This window comes from Chelonoidis abingdonii, chromosome 7 (genome assembly GCF_003597395.2).
Source record: "Chelonoidis abingdonii isolate Lonesome George chromosome 7, CheloAbing_2.0, whole genome shotgun sequence".
Lineage (NCBI taxonomy): Eukaryota > Metazoa > Chordata > Testudines > Testudinidae > Chelonoidis > Chelonoidis abingdonii.
Window position 1 is genome coordinate 54856049 of NC_133775.1, and position 20622 is coordinate 54876670.

At 41.9% G+C, this 20622-nt stretch overlaps 1 protein-coding gene across 3 annotated transcripts in view; it reads right to left on the reverse strand.

The window, feature by feature from the left end:
• LOC116826626 (uncharacterized protein C1orf21) overlaps nt 1–20622 on the reverse strand; it is a 240529-nt gene that overhangs the window by 91343 nt on the left and 128564 nt on the right. For all 3 annotated transcript variants that reach the window (XM_075067878.1, XM_075067876.1, XM_075067877.1), the window contains exon 3: nt 5209–5303. In XM_075067878.1, coding sequence (XP_074923979.1) covers nt 5209–5303 — 95 coding nt within the window. The remainder of the gene's footprint in view (nt 1–5208; nt 5304–20622) is intronic.

The window sequence follows — 20622 nt, forward strand, 5'->3', positions numbered from 1 at the left end:
TCCCCCATGAAACTGAGTGAGATATTGGCAACAATCAGGTATATAAGTGATTCTCATTCAATTGTCTACAAACTCCTCTGTAAATTTGTCTTAGCCCTGACTCGTAACTTCCCTGCTATTCCAGTACTTAGCTTATCTCAAATCAAGATGCGTGGTTGTGTCAAACTGCTTGGTAGGTTTAGTTGATAATGCGTGCAAATCCAAGCATATAGCCCTTATAGACTATTTATCTATATATATATAGCAAGTAGAGATTTTGACAAGTAGAAATTGCAAAAAAATCTAAGAAGTAACCCTCCCCCCCAAGAATTATTAAGTTAAATGTTTGAAAACATAAGATGATTATAGAAAGAAGAATCTGTACCGTAGCAAACTGTTTCAAATTAAAACCAGTATAGCTCATTACATTTTGGAAAAAGAATGCCAAGCTACATGAATAGAAGGTACTTTACCTTTAAGGTATTTTAAGGCATTTTACCTTATCCAGTAGTGTAATTTCACAATAAATGGCATTAGCACTCCATTTACATACTCATGAGGACAATTAAATTAGTCCTGTTATGAATGTTAATTAGTCTGTTATGATGGTACTTTTGTATACCTAATATGATGCTGTCAAGCTAAACAATGAGTTCCAAAGAAAAGATTAATGGGTCTTTAAAGCTGGCAAACTTGTGTTATTTATTCCAGTAAGACCCACATGTACTAGAGATGTCTTCAACGAAGACTTTGTTTGGCTTTTAAAAATATTAGCTAGTCCCAGTTTTATTATTTAGCCATGCCTTTTTTAAGTACAAATAAACTGGTACATTACACATGCTGACTACGCACCACTGGCTTTTGCTTCTAGTTAGATCCATTAGCTAAATCTATTGAGAAGCAATCTAAAAGTAGCAACTGATAAAAACTATTTCCATTTGGGGTTACAGCTGGTATGGCATAAAAACCTTAGTCCCGTGAAGATAATTAATTGATTTAATAAAAGACTAATTCATTTAATGACAGGTGACTGGAATTATGGGCCAGAGTTTGTAAATTAGGTGCAACAGCCTTGCACTGCTCATTTGTGTGTATGTGCAAATCATGTATTTGCACGCACAAATAGCCATTTTAGGTACCAAGAGGGATGAGTGTTTGCATACATTATGCTCACACAAATGTATGCACACAATTGCACCTGAACATTGAAAAGATGGCACTATATTTTTTGTTTTGCCATAGCATAACAGTGGCGTGGAGGAGGACTGAATAAATTGCAGTAAGCATTCACCTGCACCAGCCACCTTTACAGGTAACTAAGAGTAAATAGGAAATTCAAGCAGAACTACTTCAGGCAAAGGTAACACAGAGTCAGTTACCCTAGAAAGTGATTGAAGCAGAATACAACTGAATCCAAGCTACACACCTCATCTTAACTCCTTTTCCACGGGACGTGGAGTTTGGGGAGCATAGTGACAAGGCAGAAATGTGAGATTAAGAAAAAGGTTTGGGATGTGGGCTTTGAGATTCTCCCAGAGCTTTTTCTTGTTCCTAAGGATATGTTTACACAGGTACTTAGTCGGCAAAACTTTTGTCATTCAAGAGTGTTTAGGAAAAAAAAAAAAAAGAGCACTTTTCTGCAAACAAAGCTGCTGCCACTAATGGGAGGTGGAAGTTTTTTTTTTGTCAGCAGGAGAGCTGTCTCCTGCTGACAAACAGTAGCTGCACCCTGTGGCTTTTAATGGCATGCAAAGCTGCATAGTGTAGCCATAGCCTAAAACTTCGGTTGCCTAGAAGTGCATGATGAAGGGTCAAGATTAAATAACTAATGATTGTCAACTTTACAACCGTTAGGAAAACTAAAGCCTTCGTGATACATGACTTAACCTATCTTCTAAATTGTGAATTTAACAAGTTTACTAGAGCGAATCTTCAGCTTTAAAAATCTAAAATGTCAGTGATTTGTCAATTCGTAAGATTAACAAACTGTATTCATTTACAGACAAAGATGCTGTATCCTTATAATGGAACTAAGATGAGAAGAAAGTGAAAAACTAACTGTCTGGATGTCTAAGATATGTTTTTTATCTTTTAAAAAACCTGTATCAAGTATAAACATCCTCTATGATTAAAGGGTTTCACTTTGTTCTTCTAGATTTCTATAGATTAGGGAGTGCTATCATTATACCCAGTCCTCATATTAAAAACTTTTTTCCCAAGGAAACTGCGATCCCTGCTCAAAAACAACCTGTCAATACATTATATACATAAAATTCAACTTTTCTACAGAAATGTCTCTTTTAATAAATATAACCAATACAAGAATTAAATCTTACAACAAGAAAGCAGGCACTAATAAAGCACAAGATTATCAATCCCGTTTCTAAATGTCACCTAGACTTCTAAAAGTGACTCAAGCCTTCTGAAGTTGTCCTGGTTGTCTTTTAAATGGAATCTTATTCTTCTCTAAATTATGCTGTATCACTTAAGGCTGGCAGCCAATCTACAACCACACTGATCTGCATCTTTCCATTTATCAGAAAATTAGTAGCAGCTCTCAATTTCTCTTCCATTGCACTCACCAGTGCAGCATCTCTGACTCCAAAATTACTGATAATTTTTGCAGCAGCATTTCTTAAAAGTAGTTAAGCAAAAACAAACATGCTTACATTTGTGATAACGCTGAAGACACTGCAGATACTGCTAGAAAAAGTGATGTCCTCAGCAATGTTTCTTAGGCACACTAAAAACATCCTGCTGAAAGCTAAATTTGTGCTGTCCAATGGAGCATCATCAACGCAAAACTGCAAACTGGAAATCATATATCATATCTAGAGTAGAGACTGAGGAAAATCATATTCTGTGCCGTTCAGTGGCCTTCAACCACAATCTGAAATGTCAGGCTGGAACAGCACATAAGGTGGTAAACTGGGCTATTTACCTACAGTAATGTACTGAGTTTTGTACTGCAATCTCCAGAATACACACCTAGGAGAGAAATGTACAGTAGGTGGGATTGCCTGGAGCATCAGTGATGAAAAAATATTAAAATAGTGACATTCCCAAGAGTCATCTATAGTTACTCTGACAGGCAGATTTCCCAGCTGGCGTTAATGGTCATAGCTCCATTGAAGTTAACAGACGATCTTCCCTTCAGTATAACCGAAGGGAAAAAACTGTATGAAAAAAGCTCAGTAGAAGAAATAGGCCCAGAAATCTGAAATGTTACACAGACAAAATACAGCATTTTAAAATGTCTTTGAAAGTGGTAACTATATCAATCCTACAGACCCCTCTATTTCGAGCTTAAAAAGAAAAAGAAACTTCCACATGAAAGTCAAGCCCGACATGATTCATCTAACCTGTTTTTCTCCCCTATGGATAAACAGTAACATAATTAGAACTCGCCTGCATAGGGAACTCAGTGTAGAGTTAGCAAGAGTGTGAATTTAAATTACAGCAAATTACCTACTCCACACTAACTTCCTCTTTGTCTGCACTAAGAGTGCCTTGTGTGCTTTACCTGAATACACTTTGGAAGTGTATTCAGCTAGAGCGCACAAAGGCACTTTCACTGCAGAGTAAATGTCCACATAAGGAGCTGGTGCAGAGTAGTTAATGTGCACTAACTACGTTGTACCAGCTACTCTGCACTTTTCCCCCAGGTAGACAAGCCCTCAGAAGTAATAACAGTAATGATGATCTCAGATAGAAATTCTCCCAACTTACAGTGTGTGACAAAGTTCCTCCTCTACCTTGGAGGGTCCTGCGCTTATTGGTGGATTTGCTCGCCTCAGAGATTCACCATGTGGGTCAGAAAACAGCCTAGAGACCTCCCCCTCTGGTAGAAGCCACAGTCCAGGTCAATTCCTCCTGTGTTTGATCAAGAGTTGGGAGGTTTGGGGGGAACCCATGCCTGTCTTCTATTCCAGGTTCCAGCCCTGGGCCCTGTGGACTGCAGCTGTCTAGAGTGTCTCCTGGTACAGTTGCGCAACAGCTACAACTCCCTGGGCTACTTCCCCATTGCCTCCTCCTAACACCTTCTTTATCCTCACCACAAGACCTTTCTCCTGGTGTCTGATAATGCTTGTACTCCTTAGTCTTCCAGCAATATGTCTTCTCACTCTCCGCTTCTAGTGCCTCTTGCTCCCAGCTCCTTGCATGCACGTTACAAACTGAAGTGAGATCCTTTTTAAACTCAGGTGCCCCGATTAGCCAGCCTGTCCAAATTGATTCTAGCAGTTTCATCTTAATTGGCTCCAGGTATCCTAATGAGCCTGCCTGCCTTAGTTGGTTCCAGAAAGTTCGTCCTTGTTCTAGAACTGCCCCTGTTACCTTACTCAGGGAAAAGGGATCTATTTAATCTGAGACTAATATATCTGCCTTCTAATACTCTCCTGTAGCCATTTGGCCTGACTCTGTCACAAGGGAACAAATACACCTCTACCCTGATATAACCCGACCCGAAAGAACACGAATTTGAATATAACGCGGTAAAGCAGTGTTCTGGGGGGGGGGCGGGGCTGCATACTCTAGTGGATCAAAACAAGTTGGATATAACCCAGTTTCACCTATAATGTGGTAAGATTATTTGGCTCCCGAGGACAGCGTTGTATTGGGGTAGAGGTGTAATAGACATGCTCAATGAGCAACAAAAGAGAACAAATCTTGAGTTTTATGTAAGGGTAAATCTTGAGGATAATACTAATTTGATGATAAACAAGAAAATAACTCATCTCCAATCAAATTACTGAACACTGATTGTTGACAAGCCCGTGTTATAGGTACGTTACTTATTCTGAGCATCTGATTTTGCAAATTTTAAAATTCACAGTAGGGAAGCACAGAATAAATTATAGATGTGTTCCTAAAGTAGATATTTTTCTTCAGATCAGCCATGAATTTCAGTATTTTTAAGAACTCCTTTGCACACAGATACATTCATCATGACCTGCATATATTTATATTTGCAAAGGAGTTGAATACAAACACTACTTCTACTGAAGCATTCTCCACAAAATCAAGTACAGGCTAATTCATAAAGACAAGCAGGAAAAGGTAATATTTGCACCTTTCACGCAAGCTATACATAGTTATGGCATTTTCAAGAGAATCCTTTTGCAGCATGTAAGTTGTAATATAAACATACTGCACATTCCATATTTCATTACAAAGGCAAAATCATGTTCATGTTAATTTTGTTAAATAAGTGATAAGTTCAGTCCTTACCAAATTTTCCTGGTTCCTGACAGCTATTTTCTGATCATCTTCTCCCCCATTTTTCATGTATTTGACCTCTTCCACTGGTTTGATCCTATACTCATCTGAGTACCAAGAAAGAAAGAAAGAAAGAAAGAAAAGTTTTGTACCAGTGTACTTCAGTAAATGGAAACGACTGGAAAAGAAACACACTGCTTTGTATCAGTCAAGCCCTAAATGGTATAGGTCCTAGTAATCTCAGAGTCTGCTCTCTTCCTAACACCCACCATGGAAACAAGTCTATAAAGGAACACTTCAAAAAAGTGACTCAAAAATCTCATGAGGAATCACAGGCAACAAATTCTCAGTTGTCTCTGGAATTTGATCCAAACAGACATGTATCTTGGACCCAGATCTAGAGCAATGCATAAGGCACATCTCTTTGTTTAGGTTTTCCAGTAACTTCAGGCATTTAAATTTTCTATCATGTGTCTTCAAGTTACTATTGCCATCATGGATCCTCTCAGGGAAGATGGGTCTGCTGCTCCAAAAGTTTGCATGCTCCCTATTTGTGGGAAGATAGTTTGATACAGTTCTAACCTACGCAAAGTGTGCCCAAGGTAACTTAAATGCTTATTACTACGACAGAAAGAAAAAGTGAGGCAATTTTAAAATACAGAAACAGAGCAGAAGATTAATATTACAGAACTAAAGTAAACTTAGAGCTAACAAAAATCCTATTGCAGTGTAGTGTTTCATGGGATAGGGAAGGAAAACTGAGGACTTGCATGATACTGTAGTAAATTCTATGCTTGCACTGAGGGGAGGAGGAAATGATTCATGTAAGCATCACTCACATGTCTAAGGCTAACATATCCTCATTTAAGCCCAAATCATGAGAGCTTTACATAAACCCTGACCATAGGCATCGCAATCTTTGTAGAAGTGGGAAGGGAGGATGGCCATGGTCAAAGTGGCAGGGGAATTAAAATACTATTTAAATATCTCGCAGACTGCAACTGTAACATAAGTGACCAGAATACAAAAGAAAGCCATATTATAACATTTAAGGTATAATTATAGTATGCACAAATGAAAAAGTAAGACCACTTTAATTCTAAACATCAGGACTTCATTTTATTTTTGCACTTCTTTTATTGTACTTCACTTGCATTTATCATTTTACTATGTACATTCCACTGTTCATACTGCACTAATTAACATTATTGAACTGTAACATGCAATTCTGTAACATTACAACCAAATCATCCTTGTTTATACAGAAGAATAACTTTAAAATTGTAACCTTAAATTGTAAATCTCCTTGGAAAAAGGCATCAGACAAATAAACAACAACAAACAGCTTTGAAGGGAGGTAAACATGTCCCCATATGAGAACTACCAAAAAAAATGTTTTCTTTCTAGTGTTTTATAAAAAAACAAATCAAAAATATATTTTTAGAAAACCTAACAAACACCATCAAAAGGCTGTAGAGTTAGAAAGGATATAATCTCTATTAAGCAAAAAATATAAACAATGCAATTTTGATAATGCGATTACCTAGGATTGCAGTGGATTTCTAGGAATGCATCTGATCCGATCTTATAGTGCTTCTTGGCCATTAGCAGTATGATCATTTTTTCCACCACAGTGCATATGTTTCTTTTTGTTTAAAAAAAAAGGTGGGGGAGGGGCATGGCCCCTGGGCCCTCCTAGTTCCAGCATATGACCCTAATTCAGCAAAGCAAATATAAGGGCATGCTTAACTTTAAACATGTGTAAATCCCACTGAAGTCAAAAGGAAGTTTAGTCTGACTAATACTAAAGTAAAGACCTCAGGATGTGGCCTTTATAAATGGTTCAATACCTACTCCTTCCAACATTGCCATCACAGTACTATGAATGGGAATTATACATGTGGAGGAATGGAATTACACAGCATAGGCTCCTTTGTTTTCTATGTGACGTGTCCCACTATGAATGAGTTCTATAGTCCTTGCAATCTCTGTATCATCTTTGGCATGCAAACAAATTATGCATAATAGTTATTATATATGAGTTTACCTACTGTGACAAAGTTCCTCCTCTATCTTGGTGGGTCCTGCACTTATTGGTGGATTTGCTCCTCACAGATTCACCCTGTGGGTCAGGAAACAGCCCAGACACCTTCCCCTCTGGTAGAAGCCACAGTCCAGGTCAATTTCTCCTGTGTTTGATCAGGAGTTGGGAGGTTTGGGGGGAACCCAGGCCCGCCTTCTACTCCGGGTTCCAGACCAGGGCCCTGTGGACTGCAGCTGTCTGGAGTGCCTCCTGGTACAGTTGCACGACAGCTACAACTCCCTAGGCTACTTCCCCATGGCCTCCTCTGAACACCTTCTTTGTCCTCTCCACCAAACCTTCCTCCTTATGTCTGACAACGCTTGTACTTCTTAGTCGTCCAGCAGTATGCCTACCCACTCTCATCTTCTTGTTTACCTCTTGCTCCGAGTTCCTCGCACACACTTCCTCTCCCTTGGCTCTCTCTGGCCAGACTGGAGTAAACCTTTTTATAGCATCAGAGAGGCCTTAATTAGAGTCAGGTGCTTAACAGTCTCACTTGACCCTTAGCAGGTTAATTGGAGTCAAGTGTTCTCATTAGCCTGGAGCAGCCCCTGTTCTGGTCACTCAGGGAACAGAAAACTGCTTATCCAGTGGCCAGTATATCTTCCTTCTACTACTCTGCTGTTCCCAGCTGGCCTGGGTCTATCACACTATATACTGTCTGGATTGATAAAAAAGTTACAGATTCACAGTTAAATTAAAGTTACAAATTTACCCAAATTCCAGTGAACTTTTATATTTTTTCTGTATTTCCTTTTCCAGTATTGCTGATTATTGAGATGCATGTCTAATATCCCCTGTCGGACCACAAAAAGCCTTTTTAGTTCCATGGCACCACAAAATAATAAGCTGTTTTTCCAACAACTAATTTGAAATGACATTGCTGTAATGTTTTAACAGGCTGGAGCAAAGGTAACACAAAGTGCAGTTATGCTGAACTCTGAGGGAAAAAGCAACAAAAAGCCTTTCCCTTTCAAAGGATGTTCTTTCTTGAAAGTGAAATTTAAAAACAAACAGACCTACAGGGCTGAGAAAAAAGAAACCTCATTCTGCTATTACTTAATTAGTTTTAATACTTTTCAACTGAACATTTCCCAGAGGAACTGATTTTTAAATAATGAATGCCTATTCAAGTGTCATTAGTGAATTACCAAGAACTCAAAGCTCACATCTTATCAAGATTCTATTACATGTTCGTGCTATAATACAGTGAGATACGTGAACAGCCTCCTTCAAAGCCTGAGTAAATGGATCTTGTGCAGGAGACAATGCAAGGGTTGGGAGAAGTAATCCTCCTTCTTGTCCCCCAGCTAAGAGGCAGTGCCCTGGGTACCTGTACAGTGAGGGTGCATCAACACTGCAAAAAGAGAAACAAAACCAAAATGCAACAGCAAGTCTCAGAGCTCAGGTCAGCTCACCTGGGCTCTTGGGTCTCATGCTATGGGACTAAAAATAGCAGTGCAGATATTCCTGCTCAGGCTCTGAAACCTATCCCCTCGCTGAGGTTCAGAGCCCGAGTTCCAGCCAGAGCGTGAATATCTACACTGCTATTTCTAGCTCCATTTGTGAGTCCCGTGAGATTGAGTCAGTTGACTCTGGCTCTAAAACTTGCGGCAGTGTTATTGTCTTTTCCAGTGTAGCACTCCTCAGTTGCTACTATGATCCTGTGCCATGTAGTGCATGTAGCCAGTGGATCCACAGGAGATGAAACCAGGGCTCTGCAAAGATCATCCCCCAGCCACAATATCAGAGTGGATTGATTTAAAAGAAAGCTATTTAAATCAGTAAGCAGAAAATCTTCATTTAAATAGATTTTAACTGTGTTTTGCATTTGAACTTTTAAGTTATTTTTGTAAACAGATTGATTCACATTGGTTGGTAACCATTAAAACATGTTGATTTGCAACTAAATATAGCCTTTCCACCAAATTTGGTGCTCCTTTTTGCTAACTAGGAGGATAGTCTATATCTATACATATTCATTTAAGTAATTATACAGCTTAATTTACATTTGTTTAGATTATTAATTTTTATTCTTTTTTATAATGTTAGAAAATGCTGATTGATGCATTTCCTAGATGATTAATATTTTAGTTGCGATTTGTGTCGAGCTCTAGTTGTATGGAAATTCAAATTCAGTTAAAGGTGCACAAAACCAGACTATTATTTTTTTATTAAGTAAAACTACCTTAAATGTGCTGGACACATAATAAGTTTTACGGCTAAAACTAATTGATTTGTGAAACAAAGGAAGTATTATTTGTAGTCAGTGAATGAACTGATTGTTTCCTGTCCTCATGACCTTCAAGATTTTGGAGCTAGTACATGTCCTCTTCTCACACCTAGTTTTTATTCATAGATTGGCAGAGGAAAACATGCTTTCCTGCTTTTTCAACTCCCAATAATTTTCTTAACTTTGAATGAATCAGTCATTGAACTGAAATGAAGAAAATATTCTCTCTGCACCTCCAAAAGAGGCTACTGATGTCAAAAGCTGGTTTAGCACTTCTACAAATGTTGGTTCCAGATGCTTAGCCAGTGACTTCCACCAGTTCAGTGGTTTGATGTTGTTTAAAACTCTGCAGCAAAAACATACTGCTTATTTTTTGTATTTACATGATTTTCATAGATTATAGTAGGGTTAGGCCTTATACCATAGGTTGTCATTTTCAAATTTAATTTTAGATAGCTTTATTAAAAATAAAACAAAAACAAACACAACCACCTCGTATTTAATTTACATCAAAAATCCAGCTCAAATTCAAACACGGTTTTGGGTTTGTTTGTTTTTTTTAATAATCCCTTTTTATTTACCCTATACAGCATAGCTCCTCCATGGGCATCAACAGAGAAAGTCTATCTCTGCTCTTCCTGGACTCCTGCATGCTGCAGAACAGCAGCATTCCCAGTTGCAGGCAGAGATTAGGATTTTACAGCAGACAGAATAATAAAATGTTAACACAGAATGAAACACAACAAAATACACTGGGGTATAAAAAGGCACAAAATAGGCAGGTAAAATAGACAGGGCAAACCCTTCTGTTTTACTATTGGGCTTTCATACAGTTTATTTCTCTTGCTAAGGGTTAAGGATCAAAATAAAACAAATTAGTTTTCCTGGTTCTATTGCAACAGAAAGTAAAGAAATGAAATGAAGCTACTCATTATACCAGCCATTAATTGACAGCAAGAAATTCAGCCCCACAACAGCTCCCTTTTAAAAAGGGTAGTTTTAAACTGACAATAAATTGGTTTTTAATTTACTTGGTGGTTTTGTATTTGATCTAGTCCATACGTGTTTCTAACCAACATAAATAAAACTAAGATGGTTATAAAAATGTGCGAAACAGCAGCATTTCAGTCAGGGCTGGCTCCAGGTTTTCTGCTGCCCCAAGCGGCAGAAGGAAAAAAAAAAAAAAGGCAATCAGCGGCACTTCGGCAGCAGCTCAATCGCGCTGCTCCATTCTTTGGCGGCAGTTTGGCAGCGGGTCCTTCACTCCCTCTCTTCCTCTTCAGCAGCACTTTGGTGGCAGCTCAAAGAGGAAGAGAGGGACTGAGTGACCCACCACCAAATTCCCGCCGAAGACCCAGACATGCCGCCCCAATAGTGGACGGAGTGTCGCTCCTTTGTATTGGCCACCCCAAGAACCTGCTTCCTTCACTGGTGCCTGGAGCCAGCCCCAATTTCAGTAAGACAGAGCTAATATTGAAAATAGATATGTACTGATAATTTAAAGCAGTATTACTATACCAGCAAATATAAACCAAGTCCTATTTCTGAATTCCATCAAAAAGAGAACTTAAGAAATTAGAAAATTATGCTGTTTAGGGCTTTTTGAATGGCAGAGACTAGAAATACTGAGTTAAGATTGCAATATCAACCTTCCTTTTACACCTCACCTTCAATGATTTTCTCGATCCTCTTGAGTGCGCCACAGTAGATTCTGCATGAAAAAAACTCAAGGTTCCCTTATTGCATATATGAATTAAAAGAGCAGAAGACAAATAAAATAGAATAGAAAAAATTTTATATGCTTCATATAACCTGCAACAACTCCTATATCACTGATGGAGTATAGAAAGAATCTCAGGCCAGACCGTAAGGGCCAGTAGGGTATCAAGTGCTTGTGGCCCATATGTTCAGCATGGACATGAAAAAATGAATCTCTGAGCTGTATCTGGAGCCTAATATCCCTGGCGAATACTGGGAAAAAGGGGAGGATAAATCAAAGAGAGGTGGATATCCAGCCTACGTTGGGGTAGTGGACAAGGGCAGGGACTTCTATGGATCGTACACAGAGGGTCATGAGAGATGATGTGGACATGAGGAGAACGCCCTTATTAGTAAGTTTACAGACTACGAGCCAGTATGAGAAAGTTACTCACCTTGCAGTAACTGAGGTTCTTTGAGATGTGTGTCCCTGTGGGTGCTCCACTCCAGGTGATGGTGCGTCCCGGCACTGTTGATCGGAGACCTTCAGTAGCAGTGCCTGGTTGGGAAGCACAAGCTCAGCTGCTGTCTCGCGGTCTCTTTAGAGTCTGCCTGAGTGTGTGTGTCCCGCACCCCCCTCAGTTCCTTCTCTATCGTGGAGAAGTCAGAATAGTACTCCAAAGTAGAGGGGAGGAGGGCGGGGAGGGGAGCACCTACAGGGACACACACCTCGAAGAACCTTAGTTACTGCAAGGTGAGTAACCTTCTCTTCTTCTTCGAGTGCTGTCCCTGTGGGTGCTTAACTCCACATGAATGTGAAGCAGTATCCACTATAGCTGGTGGTACTTTGGAGTTGCGGCAGTGATGACTGTAGACAGTACTGTGTGGCCTATTATGGTGTCTACTGTGGTATTCTGCGTGATAGCATAATGTTTGGTAAATGTGCATTTAGATGTCCACCTGGCCACCTTACAGATATCAGGAATAGGTACGTTATGGAGGAAGGCAATGGATGTTGACTTAGCTCGAGTAGAATGAGTTTGGATGCCTTCGGGTGGTTGGGTATTCTGATTGAGCTAACAGGATCTGATGCAGTCAGAGATCCACTTGGAAAGGCGTTGTTTAGAGATACCCTTTGATCTCTCGGTAGTGGAGACAAATAGCCACAGGGACTTACAAAATGGTTTAATCCTGTCTAGATAAAAAGCAATTGCTTGTCTGATGTTGAGAGTACGTAGAGTTGCTTCGTGCAGAGTCTCATGAGGTTTGGGTTTGCAGGTAAAGTATATTAGTTGGTTAAGATGGAAGGTGGACACCATCTTAGGGAGAAATTTAGAGTGGGGTCGCAGAGTAACTTAATCTTTAGAGAAGGTTGGGTAGGGAAGGTAGGCCATCAGGGCGCTTATTTCCCCTAATCTCCTTGCTGATGATATAACAACCAAGAAAGCTACCTTCATAGACATGTGGAGAAGAGATTAGGTAACTAAGGGCTCAAAGGAAGGTTTCATAAGACCGCGAAGAACTAGGTTGAGATTCCAGGCAGCTGCCCATGGATAAATCTCAGAGTAGAGATTTTGCAGGCCCGTGAGAAAGCGTTTTATTGTGGGGTGGGCAAAGAGTGAATATCCGTCCAGCAAATCATGGAAGGTGATGAGGACCACGAGGCGTACTCTGATGGAACTGAGCAAGAGCCCATCCTGTTCTAATTACAAAAGTTAGTGTAGGATGTTAGGGACAGTCACAGTATGGGGTGCCAAGGGTTTATGGGAGCACCACACAGAAAAGTGTTCCCACTTTTGCAGGCAAGTCTTATGAATGGAGTCTTTTCTACTACGCAGGAGGACATACCAGACTTGCTCAGAACAGGCTAATTCATGGGTCTGGAACCATGAAGGAACCACGTTGTCAGGTGGAGTTTCTGGAGCTGCAGGTGAAGAAGCCGTACGTTGTCCTGAGAAAGCAGATCTGGTCTGTTGGGGAAGAGTCCGTGGAGGACAGATGGACATGCGGAGCAGGTCAGAAGACCACGTCTGTCTTGGCCAAGCCGAGGAAATAAGTATGACCCGGGCCTTGTTGTCTCTGATATCGTGTAGAATCCTGTGTATCAGAGATATCAGTGGAAAGGCGTACATGAGAGAGTTGTTCCATGGGATGAGGAAGGTGTCTCCTACGGATGTAGTCCTAAATCCTGCTCTGGAGCAAAATAGGTGGCATTTGCGATTCTAGGTTGCGGCAAAGAAGTCTATCGATGGGGTGCCCAGTGAGAGAAGAGCTGTTGTATCATGGGATGTAATTCCCATTCGTATTCTTTGGAGAAGTGTCTGCTGAGTGTGTCAGCGGTACTGCTATGACATCCGGGTAGGTGTGAAGTGGTAATTTCTATGTGGTGTTGTATGCACCAATTCCATAACTGGATGGCCTCCATGCATAGGGAGTGAGATTGTGCTCCCCCGTCTGTTGATGTAAAACATACATGCTATATTGTCTGTTAGGACCCGAATAGATTTGTTCTTTATGAGGGGGAGAAAGTGAAAGCAGCTTGTCTCACTACTCTGAGCTCTAGGAGATTCATGTGCAGATGCATCTCTGGCAGGGACCAGCGGTCCTGTGCCATGTGTCCCCCCAGACGTGCTCCCCAACCAATCAGAGAAGCGACCGTGGCGAGTATGAGTGCCGGGGAGCACTGCTGGAAGGGAACACCCATGCAGAGGCTCTCTGGTCTTGCCCACCATTGTAGGGAAGCTAGTATATTCACTGGAGGTGTTGGCATCATGCAGAAGCTGTGTCTGCTGGGTTTGTAGCTGGAGTTGAGCCAATCCTGAAGACATCTCATGTGCAGCCTGGCACACTTGACCACAAAGGTGGTGGCTGCTATGTGACCAAGGAGCTGTAGGTAAATTCTTGCCTGTATCCTGGGATGAACGGAGAGCTTGCTTATGAGATGTGCAATAGCGAAGAATCTGTTGTGTGAGAGTGAGGCTCTGGTTCGGATTGAGTCCAGGTGAGCTCCGATGAATTTGATCCACTGTGTAAGTGTCAGGGTGGATTTTTGGAAGTTTAGTTGCAGATCTAAGCTGTGGAAGAGGGAGATGGAGAAATGGGTAGCTCGAAATGTCTCATCGTATTAGTTGTCTTTGATGAGGCACGGGAAAAGTCTGATCCTGTGTCTGTGGAGGTGGGCCATGACTACGGCTAGGGTCTTGGAGAATACTCTCGGTGCTGTGGAGAGTCCGAAAGGGAGTACCCTGTATGGAAAATGGGCATATCCAAGTGTGAATCACAGGAAGCGTCTGCTGGCTGGATGAATGGTTATGTGAAAATAGGTGTCTTGTAGGTTAAGGGCTGTGAACCAGTCCCCTTGTTCCACTGCGGGTATTATTGTGCCCAGTGTGACCATCTTGAATTTCTGCACACATATGAATTTGTTCAGTCGGTGTAGGTCTAGTATAGGCCTCCATCCCCTGCTCATCTTTTGGGTCAGAAAGTAGTGGGAGTAGAACCCTTTTCCTCGATGTTGTGTTGGCACAGGTTCCACTGCACCTGGCTGTAGAAGATAAGCCACTTCTACGTGAAGTAGGTGCTTGTGAGAGGGGTACCTGAAGAGGGTCAAGGAAGGGTAGAATATAAAAGGGATGGAGTAACCAGACTGAACTATTTCCAAAACCCAACGGTCCTGTGTGATCTGCTGCCAAGCGTGGTGGAAAACCTGGAGGTGGTGACCAAATGGGCGTTGTAGTCAAGGGGTGGTCGTGCAGACCCTCGATCAATGCTTCAAAATTGTTGTTTGTTTCCCCAATGGGTGGAGGTGGCTGGTTGTGCTTGGTTTTGTCTGCACTAGGAGGTCTAGCGCAATTCCTGGCTATATCATATGGTCTGGGCTGGGACTGGTGATATTGTGTGAATGGCCTCTGATAAGGTTGATACTGTTGTCTCCTGGGAAGGGATGGCTAAATGCCCAGGGTGCGCAGGGTTGCTCTAGAGTCTTTCATAGTGTGAAGGACTTTGTCGGGGTTTTTTTTTAAAAAAAAGCTTATCTTTATCAAAGGGGAGGTCCTCCACTTTGGTCTGCAGGTCTTTGGAGATACCAAATGCAGACAGCCAGGAAGATCTGTGGATAACCACCGCAGTTGCGGTAGTGAAGGCTGCTGGGTCCACCATGTCTAGAGATGCTTGTAGGGCCGTTCTGGAGAGCAACTGGCCCTCGACAAGGACTGACAAAGTCTGCTCTCCTATCCCCCAGGATATGGGAGGTAAAATCAAAGAGTTTATTGTAATTGTCAAAGTCATCGCTTGCAAGTAGGGTGGAATAATTTGCAATTCTGAATTGCAGAGTGGAGGAGGTATAGACCTTGCAACCCAAGAAGTTAAGGCGTTTGAGGCTCTTGTCTTGCGGGGTGGGCTGGTAGTGCGGCTGTTTCGTCCTGTGTGTTGCTTCATCCGCTACAAGAGAATTCGGTTGTGGGTGGAAAAATAAGAACTCTACATTCTTAGCAGGAACATAATAATTACGTTCAGCCTTTTTGCAAGTTTGTTGACATAGAGGCTGGAGTCTGCCAGCTGGTTCTAGGAGTGCTTCATTTATGGGGAGTCTGATCTTTGAGGGTGCAAAGGGTTGAAGGATTTTGAGGAGTCTGTGTTGTGTCTTCTGGACCTCCTCTAAAGGAATGTCCTGGCTGAGTGCCATCCTCTTGAAAACTTCTTCGAATTGTTTAAAGTCGTCCACATTCTCTGGAGGCAGAGGCATGAGGGCTCTGTCTGGAGCGATGGAGAGTTAGGAGTTGGTGAATCAGGGAACAGTCCATAGCCCACCTCTTCAGGGGGAGAGTTCAGGCATTCTAGAAGTAGATGAAGCTGGAGATAGAGGCGCAGAAGCTTGTGGTCTGGTGGAAGAAGCATGAGGATGAGTGGCAGCAGGAGCTGGCCAAGGGTACCACTGAGGCGAAGGCCTGGGATAAGTTAGGTTAGGTGCCGCCCACGGGGCGTAGGAGGGTAGCACAAAGTAGGGAAACTGAGGCTGGTGGTTGTGAGCCATGACCTGAGGTGCAAAAGGTTCCAGTGGAGGAGAAGAGGCAGGTGGGGAGAACGCCATCTGCTGCTGCATATCAGGCTCGCTGTCAGTGAAGGTAGCCAGGTCAGGTGGGGAGAGCGGCTGGTCAAAGAGTGAGCACTGTATGTCAAGGAGCGGAGAGTCAGGCTGAGGGGCCACTGAGATTCGTCCTGACTTAAGAATTGCTGCTGCTGCTCCCTGAGCTGTGATCCTGCTGAGCGTGATCTGTGCTCAGAAGCATGCACTGACTTCTGTTTTGCTTTCCCCGGTGCCGCAGGCCATTTGCAGGCTCCCTGTGGGAGGTCCGCTGCTGCTGCCGGAGTGGCAGCCAGGGCAGAATGCGCTGTCAGCACCAGGTCTATTTTTGGTTCCGAGGGGACCGGTGCCAAGGAGACATTCCTCGTAGGAGTTGTGGCTGAGGTGCTGGGACTTTCGGAGGCGCCTGCCTTCGGTGCTGCCAGCGCTGAGGGTAAGGATCTCTCAGGAGACCCTTCACCCTTTTGAAAGTCTCCGGACAGAGACAGTTGGGCTTCCTTCCTCTTCGCATGAGAGGGTGAAGCCACGCTCCCTATCGGTTTGGACCGGGCCGAGGAGCATAAGGGAGAGGGTTTGCTATTGCCCACCTCCATAAGAGGCTGTAGGGATTTCTCCATCAGGAGCATTTCCAGCTGCAGGTCCCTGTCACGACGAGCCCTGGTTTTGAGGCTGGTACAATGGGCACACTTGGCAGGGACGTGTGTCTTGGCGAGGCACTTCACAACAGTGTGTTTGTCGGACTGTGGTATACAGTCTCGACAGGAAGCACATTTCTTAAATCCTGAAGACCCTGGCATTATTGCACTAGGAATGCTGGGGAGAATGTCTCAAAAGGAGACGAACTTGAGGAAAAAGAAGGTTTTTTGTTTGTTTTTTAAACTAGGTAACTATTCTAAAGGAAGGGAAATAACTGGGACGTTACTAACTATTTCTATGTCCTTGTACTTGTTTCCTTCAGAGACCAGGGAAGAGGATCAGCACTGCCTCGAGCCCCATCTTCAGCCAAGGACGGTTGAGAAGAAACAGGGGGATGCAGGACGCGTGCGCTCAGGCAGACTCTAATAAGACTGCGAGACAGCAGCTGAGCGTGTGCATCCCGACCAGGCATGCTTCCAAAGATCTCTGATCAACAGTGCTGGGATGCACTGTCACCTGGAGTGGAGCACCCACAGGGACAGCATTCGAAGTAGCAGTATTGTTTTCCATGGGACAGTAGGTGGGCTGTGGTTTGCTGATAAAGGTTTGATAAAGGCAGGATAGGGTGTGGGTAAGAGAGTGGAGATAAAGATGGTGTTGGGACCTTAAGTAAAGGTCATACCTTGTGCCTCTGACATTTGAACTAAAAACTTCTAATTACCTAATTTCAGATGTTTATAGTTATAACCACATTCTAATAATACACAAAAATACAGTAAAAAATATATGTGATGCCAACATATTGAAGAATCACTTGCTAGAGGTAGGTAAAAATGAATATAATTCCCCGAAAGACAGATATAGCTTTCTAGGTAATTATAGTGTCATCAGAAGAAAATAAAAAAATATGAGTATGAGCCTTGTAGCCTCCACAGTAGCACAGGTAGTTGTAGGATAGCTTGAAGTATAACTGGAAATATCCACTTTGAAACGACTGACATCCATAGAAAACAACTCTTATTGACTTCAGTGGACATTGGATCAGCCCCTTTATGATTCAGAGAGAGGATAATGTTTAGAGTTAAGAGTTTTATATTTGATGCCTTTCCTGGTTGCTGAATATTACAAACCAGTAAGACCAAAATCCAAACTGCATATTAAAATACTACATTTTTCTCACTTGTTGGCAGGCACAACAAACACACACAAATAAAAGGCTTAAGAAAAATGCAGCCTCTTCATCTTCCCTGCTCTGATGAAGTGATACTGATGTGTCCATTATGATGGGCCTGTGCTGTATTTTTCTAAGAATAGGTCTCACCCTAAGAAGTGCACAGCACCTGTGACTACTGACCTCAGTAAGAAATATGGATACTTGGCACTTCTTAGGGTGAGACCTTTAAACTATAAGGTAGAGGTTTCCCAAGTTTTCTTATTGCATACCCCTTCCCAGATCTATCAGCTGCCCACATACCTATACCCTTCTCATCACTGTTACTTGTGTGTTCTTCTTAATACTACCTGTTTTCAGCCATCTGTCCATATTTCACTGTTACATACAGATATAGTTATAGTGTGAGGTATACAAAGAAAAAAATCCCTAAGTTCTGAGTTCAGTTAGACTGGACAGTTGAGAGGCAACTGAACCCACACTGTACAGTGATTGGAGGTGAGGTCTCTGTATGTAAGCGTCTCTGTATATCTATGTTCTCACTTGTTCATCTTGAAGTAAATTAACTACAGTATTTCATATAACGAATTCCTACAGAGTTTTAAAGCTTCATCTGAATAGCCTATTATGAAAATGCAATAAACAAAACAATTAATAAAGAAAATTCACCATTACACAATATCTCCTGTGTATCCTCAGAGTTGTCTCACATAACCCCAAGGATACATGTACCACAGTTTGGGAACCCCTGCTATAAGGTGGTCAGGGAAAGGATGTGTGTGATACCTAAAGCTCTATCTACATTTATTTTGCTATACAGATTAACACTAAATAGTGACATATATTTTATACACACCCTTATGACAAAAATAGTTAAAAAGTCAAATCTTTAAGTACCTTTTCTTTTTACATGGTAAAAAAAATCAAGTAATGGACAGAATCACAGTTGTAGGATATTGTCATGCACAGTGTGGAATATTCTATATGAAGAGAAAGCCACAAAGAAGGAAAAAGGAAGAAGAAAGGCTTTGCGGGATGTACTTTGCCACTATTACAAATATACTGAAGAAACACAACGTAATTGGATACAAAGAGGCAAAAAGCAAACAAGCTGAAAAGAAAAGCTAGACAAATCATTGTACTTGTACAACAAATTCCCCAAAATCCATCACAATACAAAAGGAAGGCAGCAACAGCCCTAAATAGAAAACAATTTTGGGGAGTGGGGAAAAAAGCCTTTTAAAAGAAAATATGCCATTGGCAAGCTTTTTTTTTTTTTTTTTTTTTATTGGCATCCCAGGGGTGGGCGGGCGAAGCCCGCCCACTTCTAAAGGACCTCCCCATTGGCAAGCTTAAAAGGCAAATACCCTGAATGAAGTTCTCCATCTGGCAACAGATAATTCTGCTCAAATGTGTCACATAGTTACCATGGCAATGTAATGAAGAAAAACAGTGCTCATTAATAATGGTCGGGATGATAAATGAGCATATCAACTTATAATATTGAAACAATTATTACCAAGAAAAAAAAATATAGGAAAACTGTGGAGAATTGCTTTAGGACTCTCAGATTCCTGTGACCATAAGGGAGACAACTAGCACAACTATAGTGCTACAAGAGTATTTCCGGTGATGATGACACTACATTCTGACTCAGTCAATAAAGGGCAGGAATCCCTTACCCCGCAAACTCACCTGTGCATGTTGTGACTTTCAATAATGTCTCTTATTTATTAAGCCCTAAAACAGAGCAGTGAAAACTACTGCATATTGTCAAGAATTCAGCTGGCTCTTGGTGCAGTCACAACCCAATAAGCTTGACTGAGCCCAACAAACTCTCATTAAGTGACTGTGCTCTCTGATCGGACTGAAGGGCCAACAGCTCACCATTTAAGCCTTGAACCAAGAGCAGCATAGTGGCTGCTCAATGTGTTCCACATCTGCAGCTGTGCCAGACCTGGTTCCTGCTCTTGCCGTTGCTCCTATCCGTACCTGCTTCTGCTCCACCCCTAGTCCCAACCTTCCTCAGAACTCCTGACTCCTAGCTCTGACAACTGGCTTGACCCTGACCATGACTCTGGCTCTGGCTCTACATCTATGATGGTTCTAGCTCCTGACTCTGACCACTGGCTTGTCTTCTGACCATGACTCCAGTTCTGCCCTCTGATTCTGGTCCGACAACTAGGCTAGATTCCTGTTCCAACCACTAAGTAACTCCACCTACACCCTGGTGTATGACACACACACACTACATGCATTTCCATTTTAGACATGTAAAGAATAGTAGGTTTGCCTGTATCCTAAAAAAAACAGACATGGGTTAAGATAAGCCTTTGTTCTTCATTTTTAATGATGTACTGTGCATTAGACACGAGGCACATGGTTCTATAGTCACAGCACTGAGGAGAAAGTTTCTCAATCACACACTCATTTTTCTGTACTTCAAATTTTCCTTAATGCCTCTTGCATTTAGATCAGATGACATTTAAGTTTATCCTTCACCCCTTATAACACACATTACT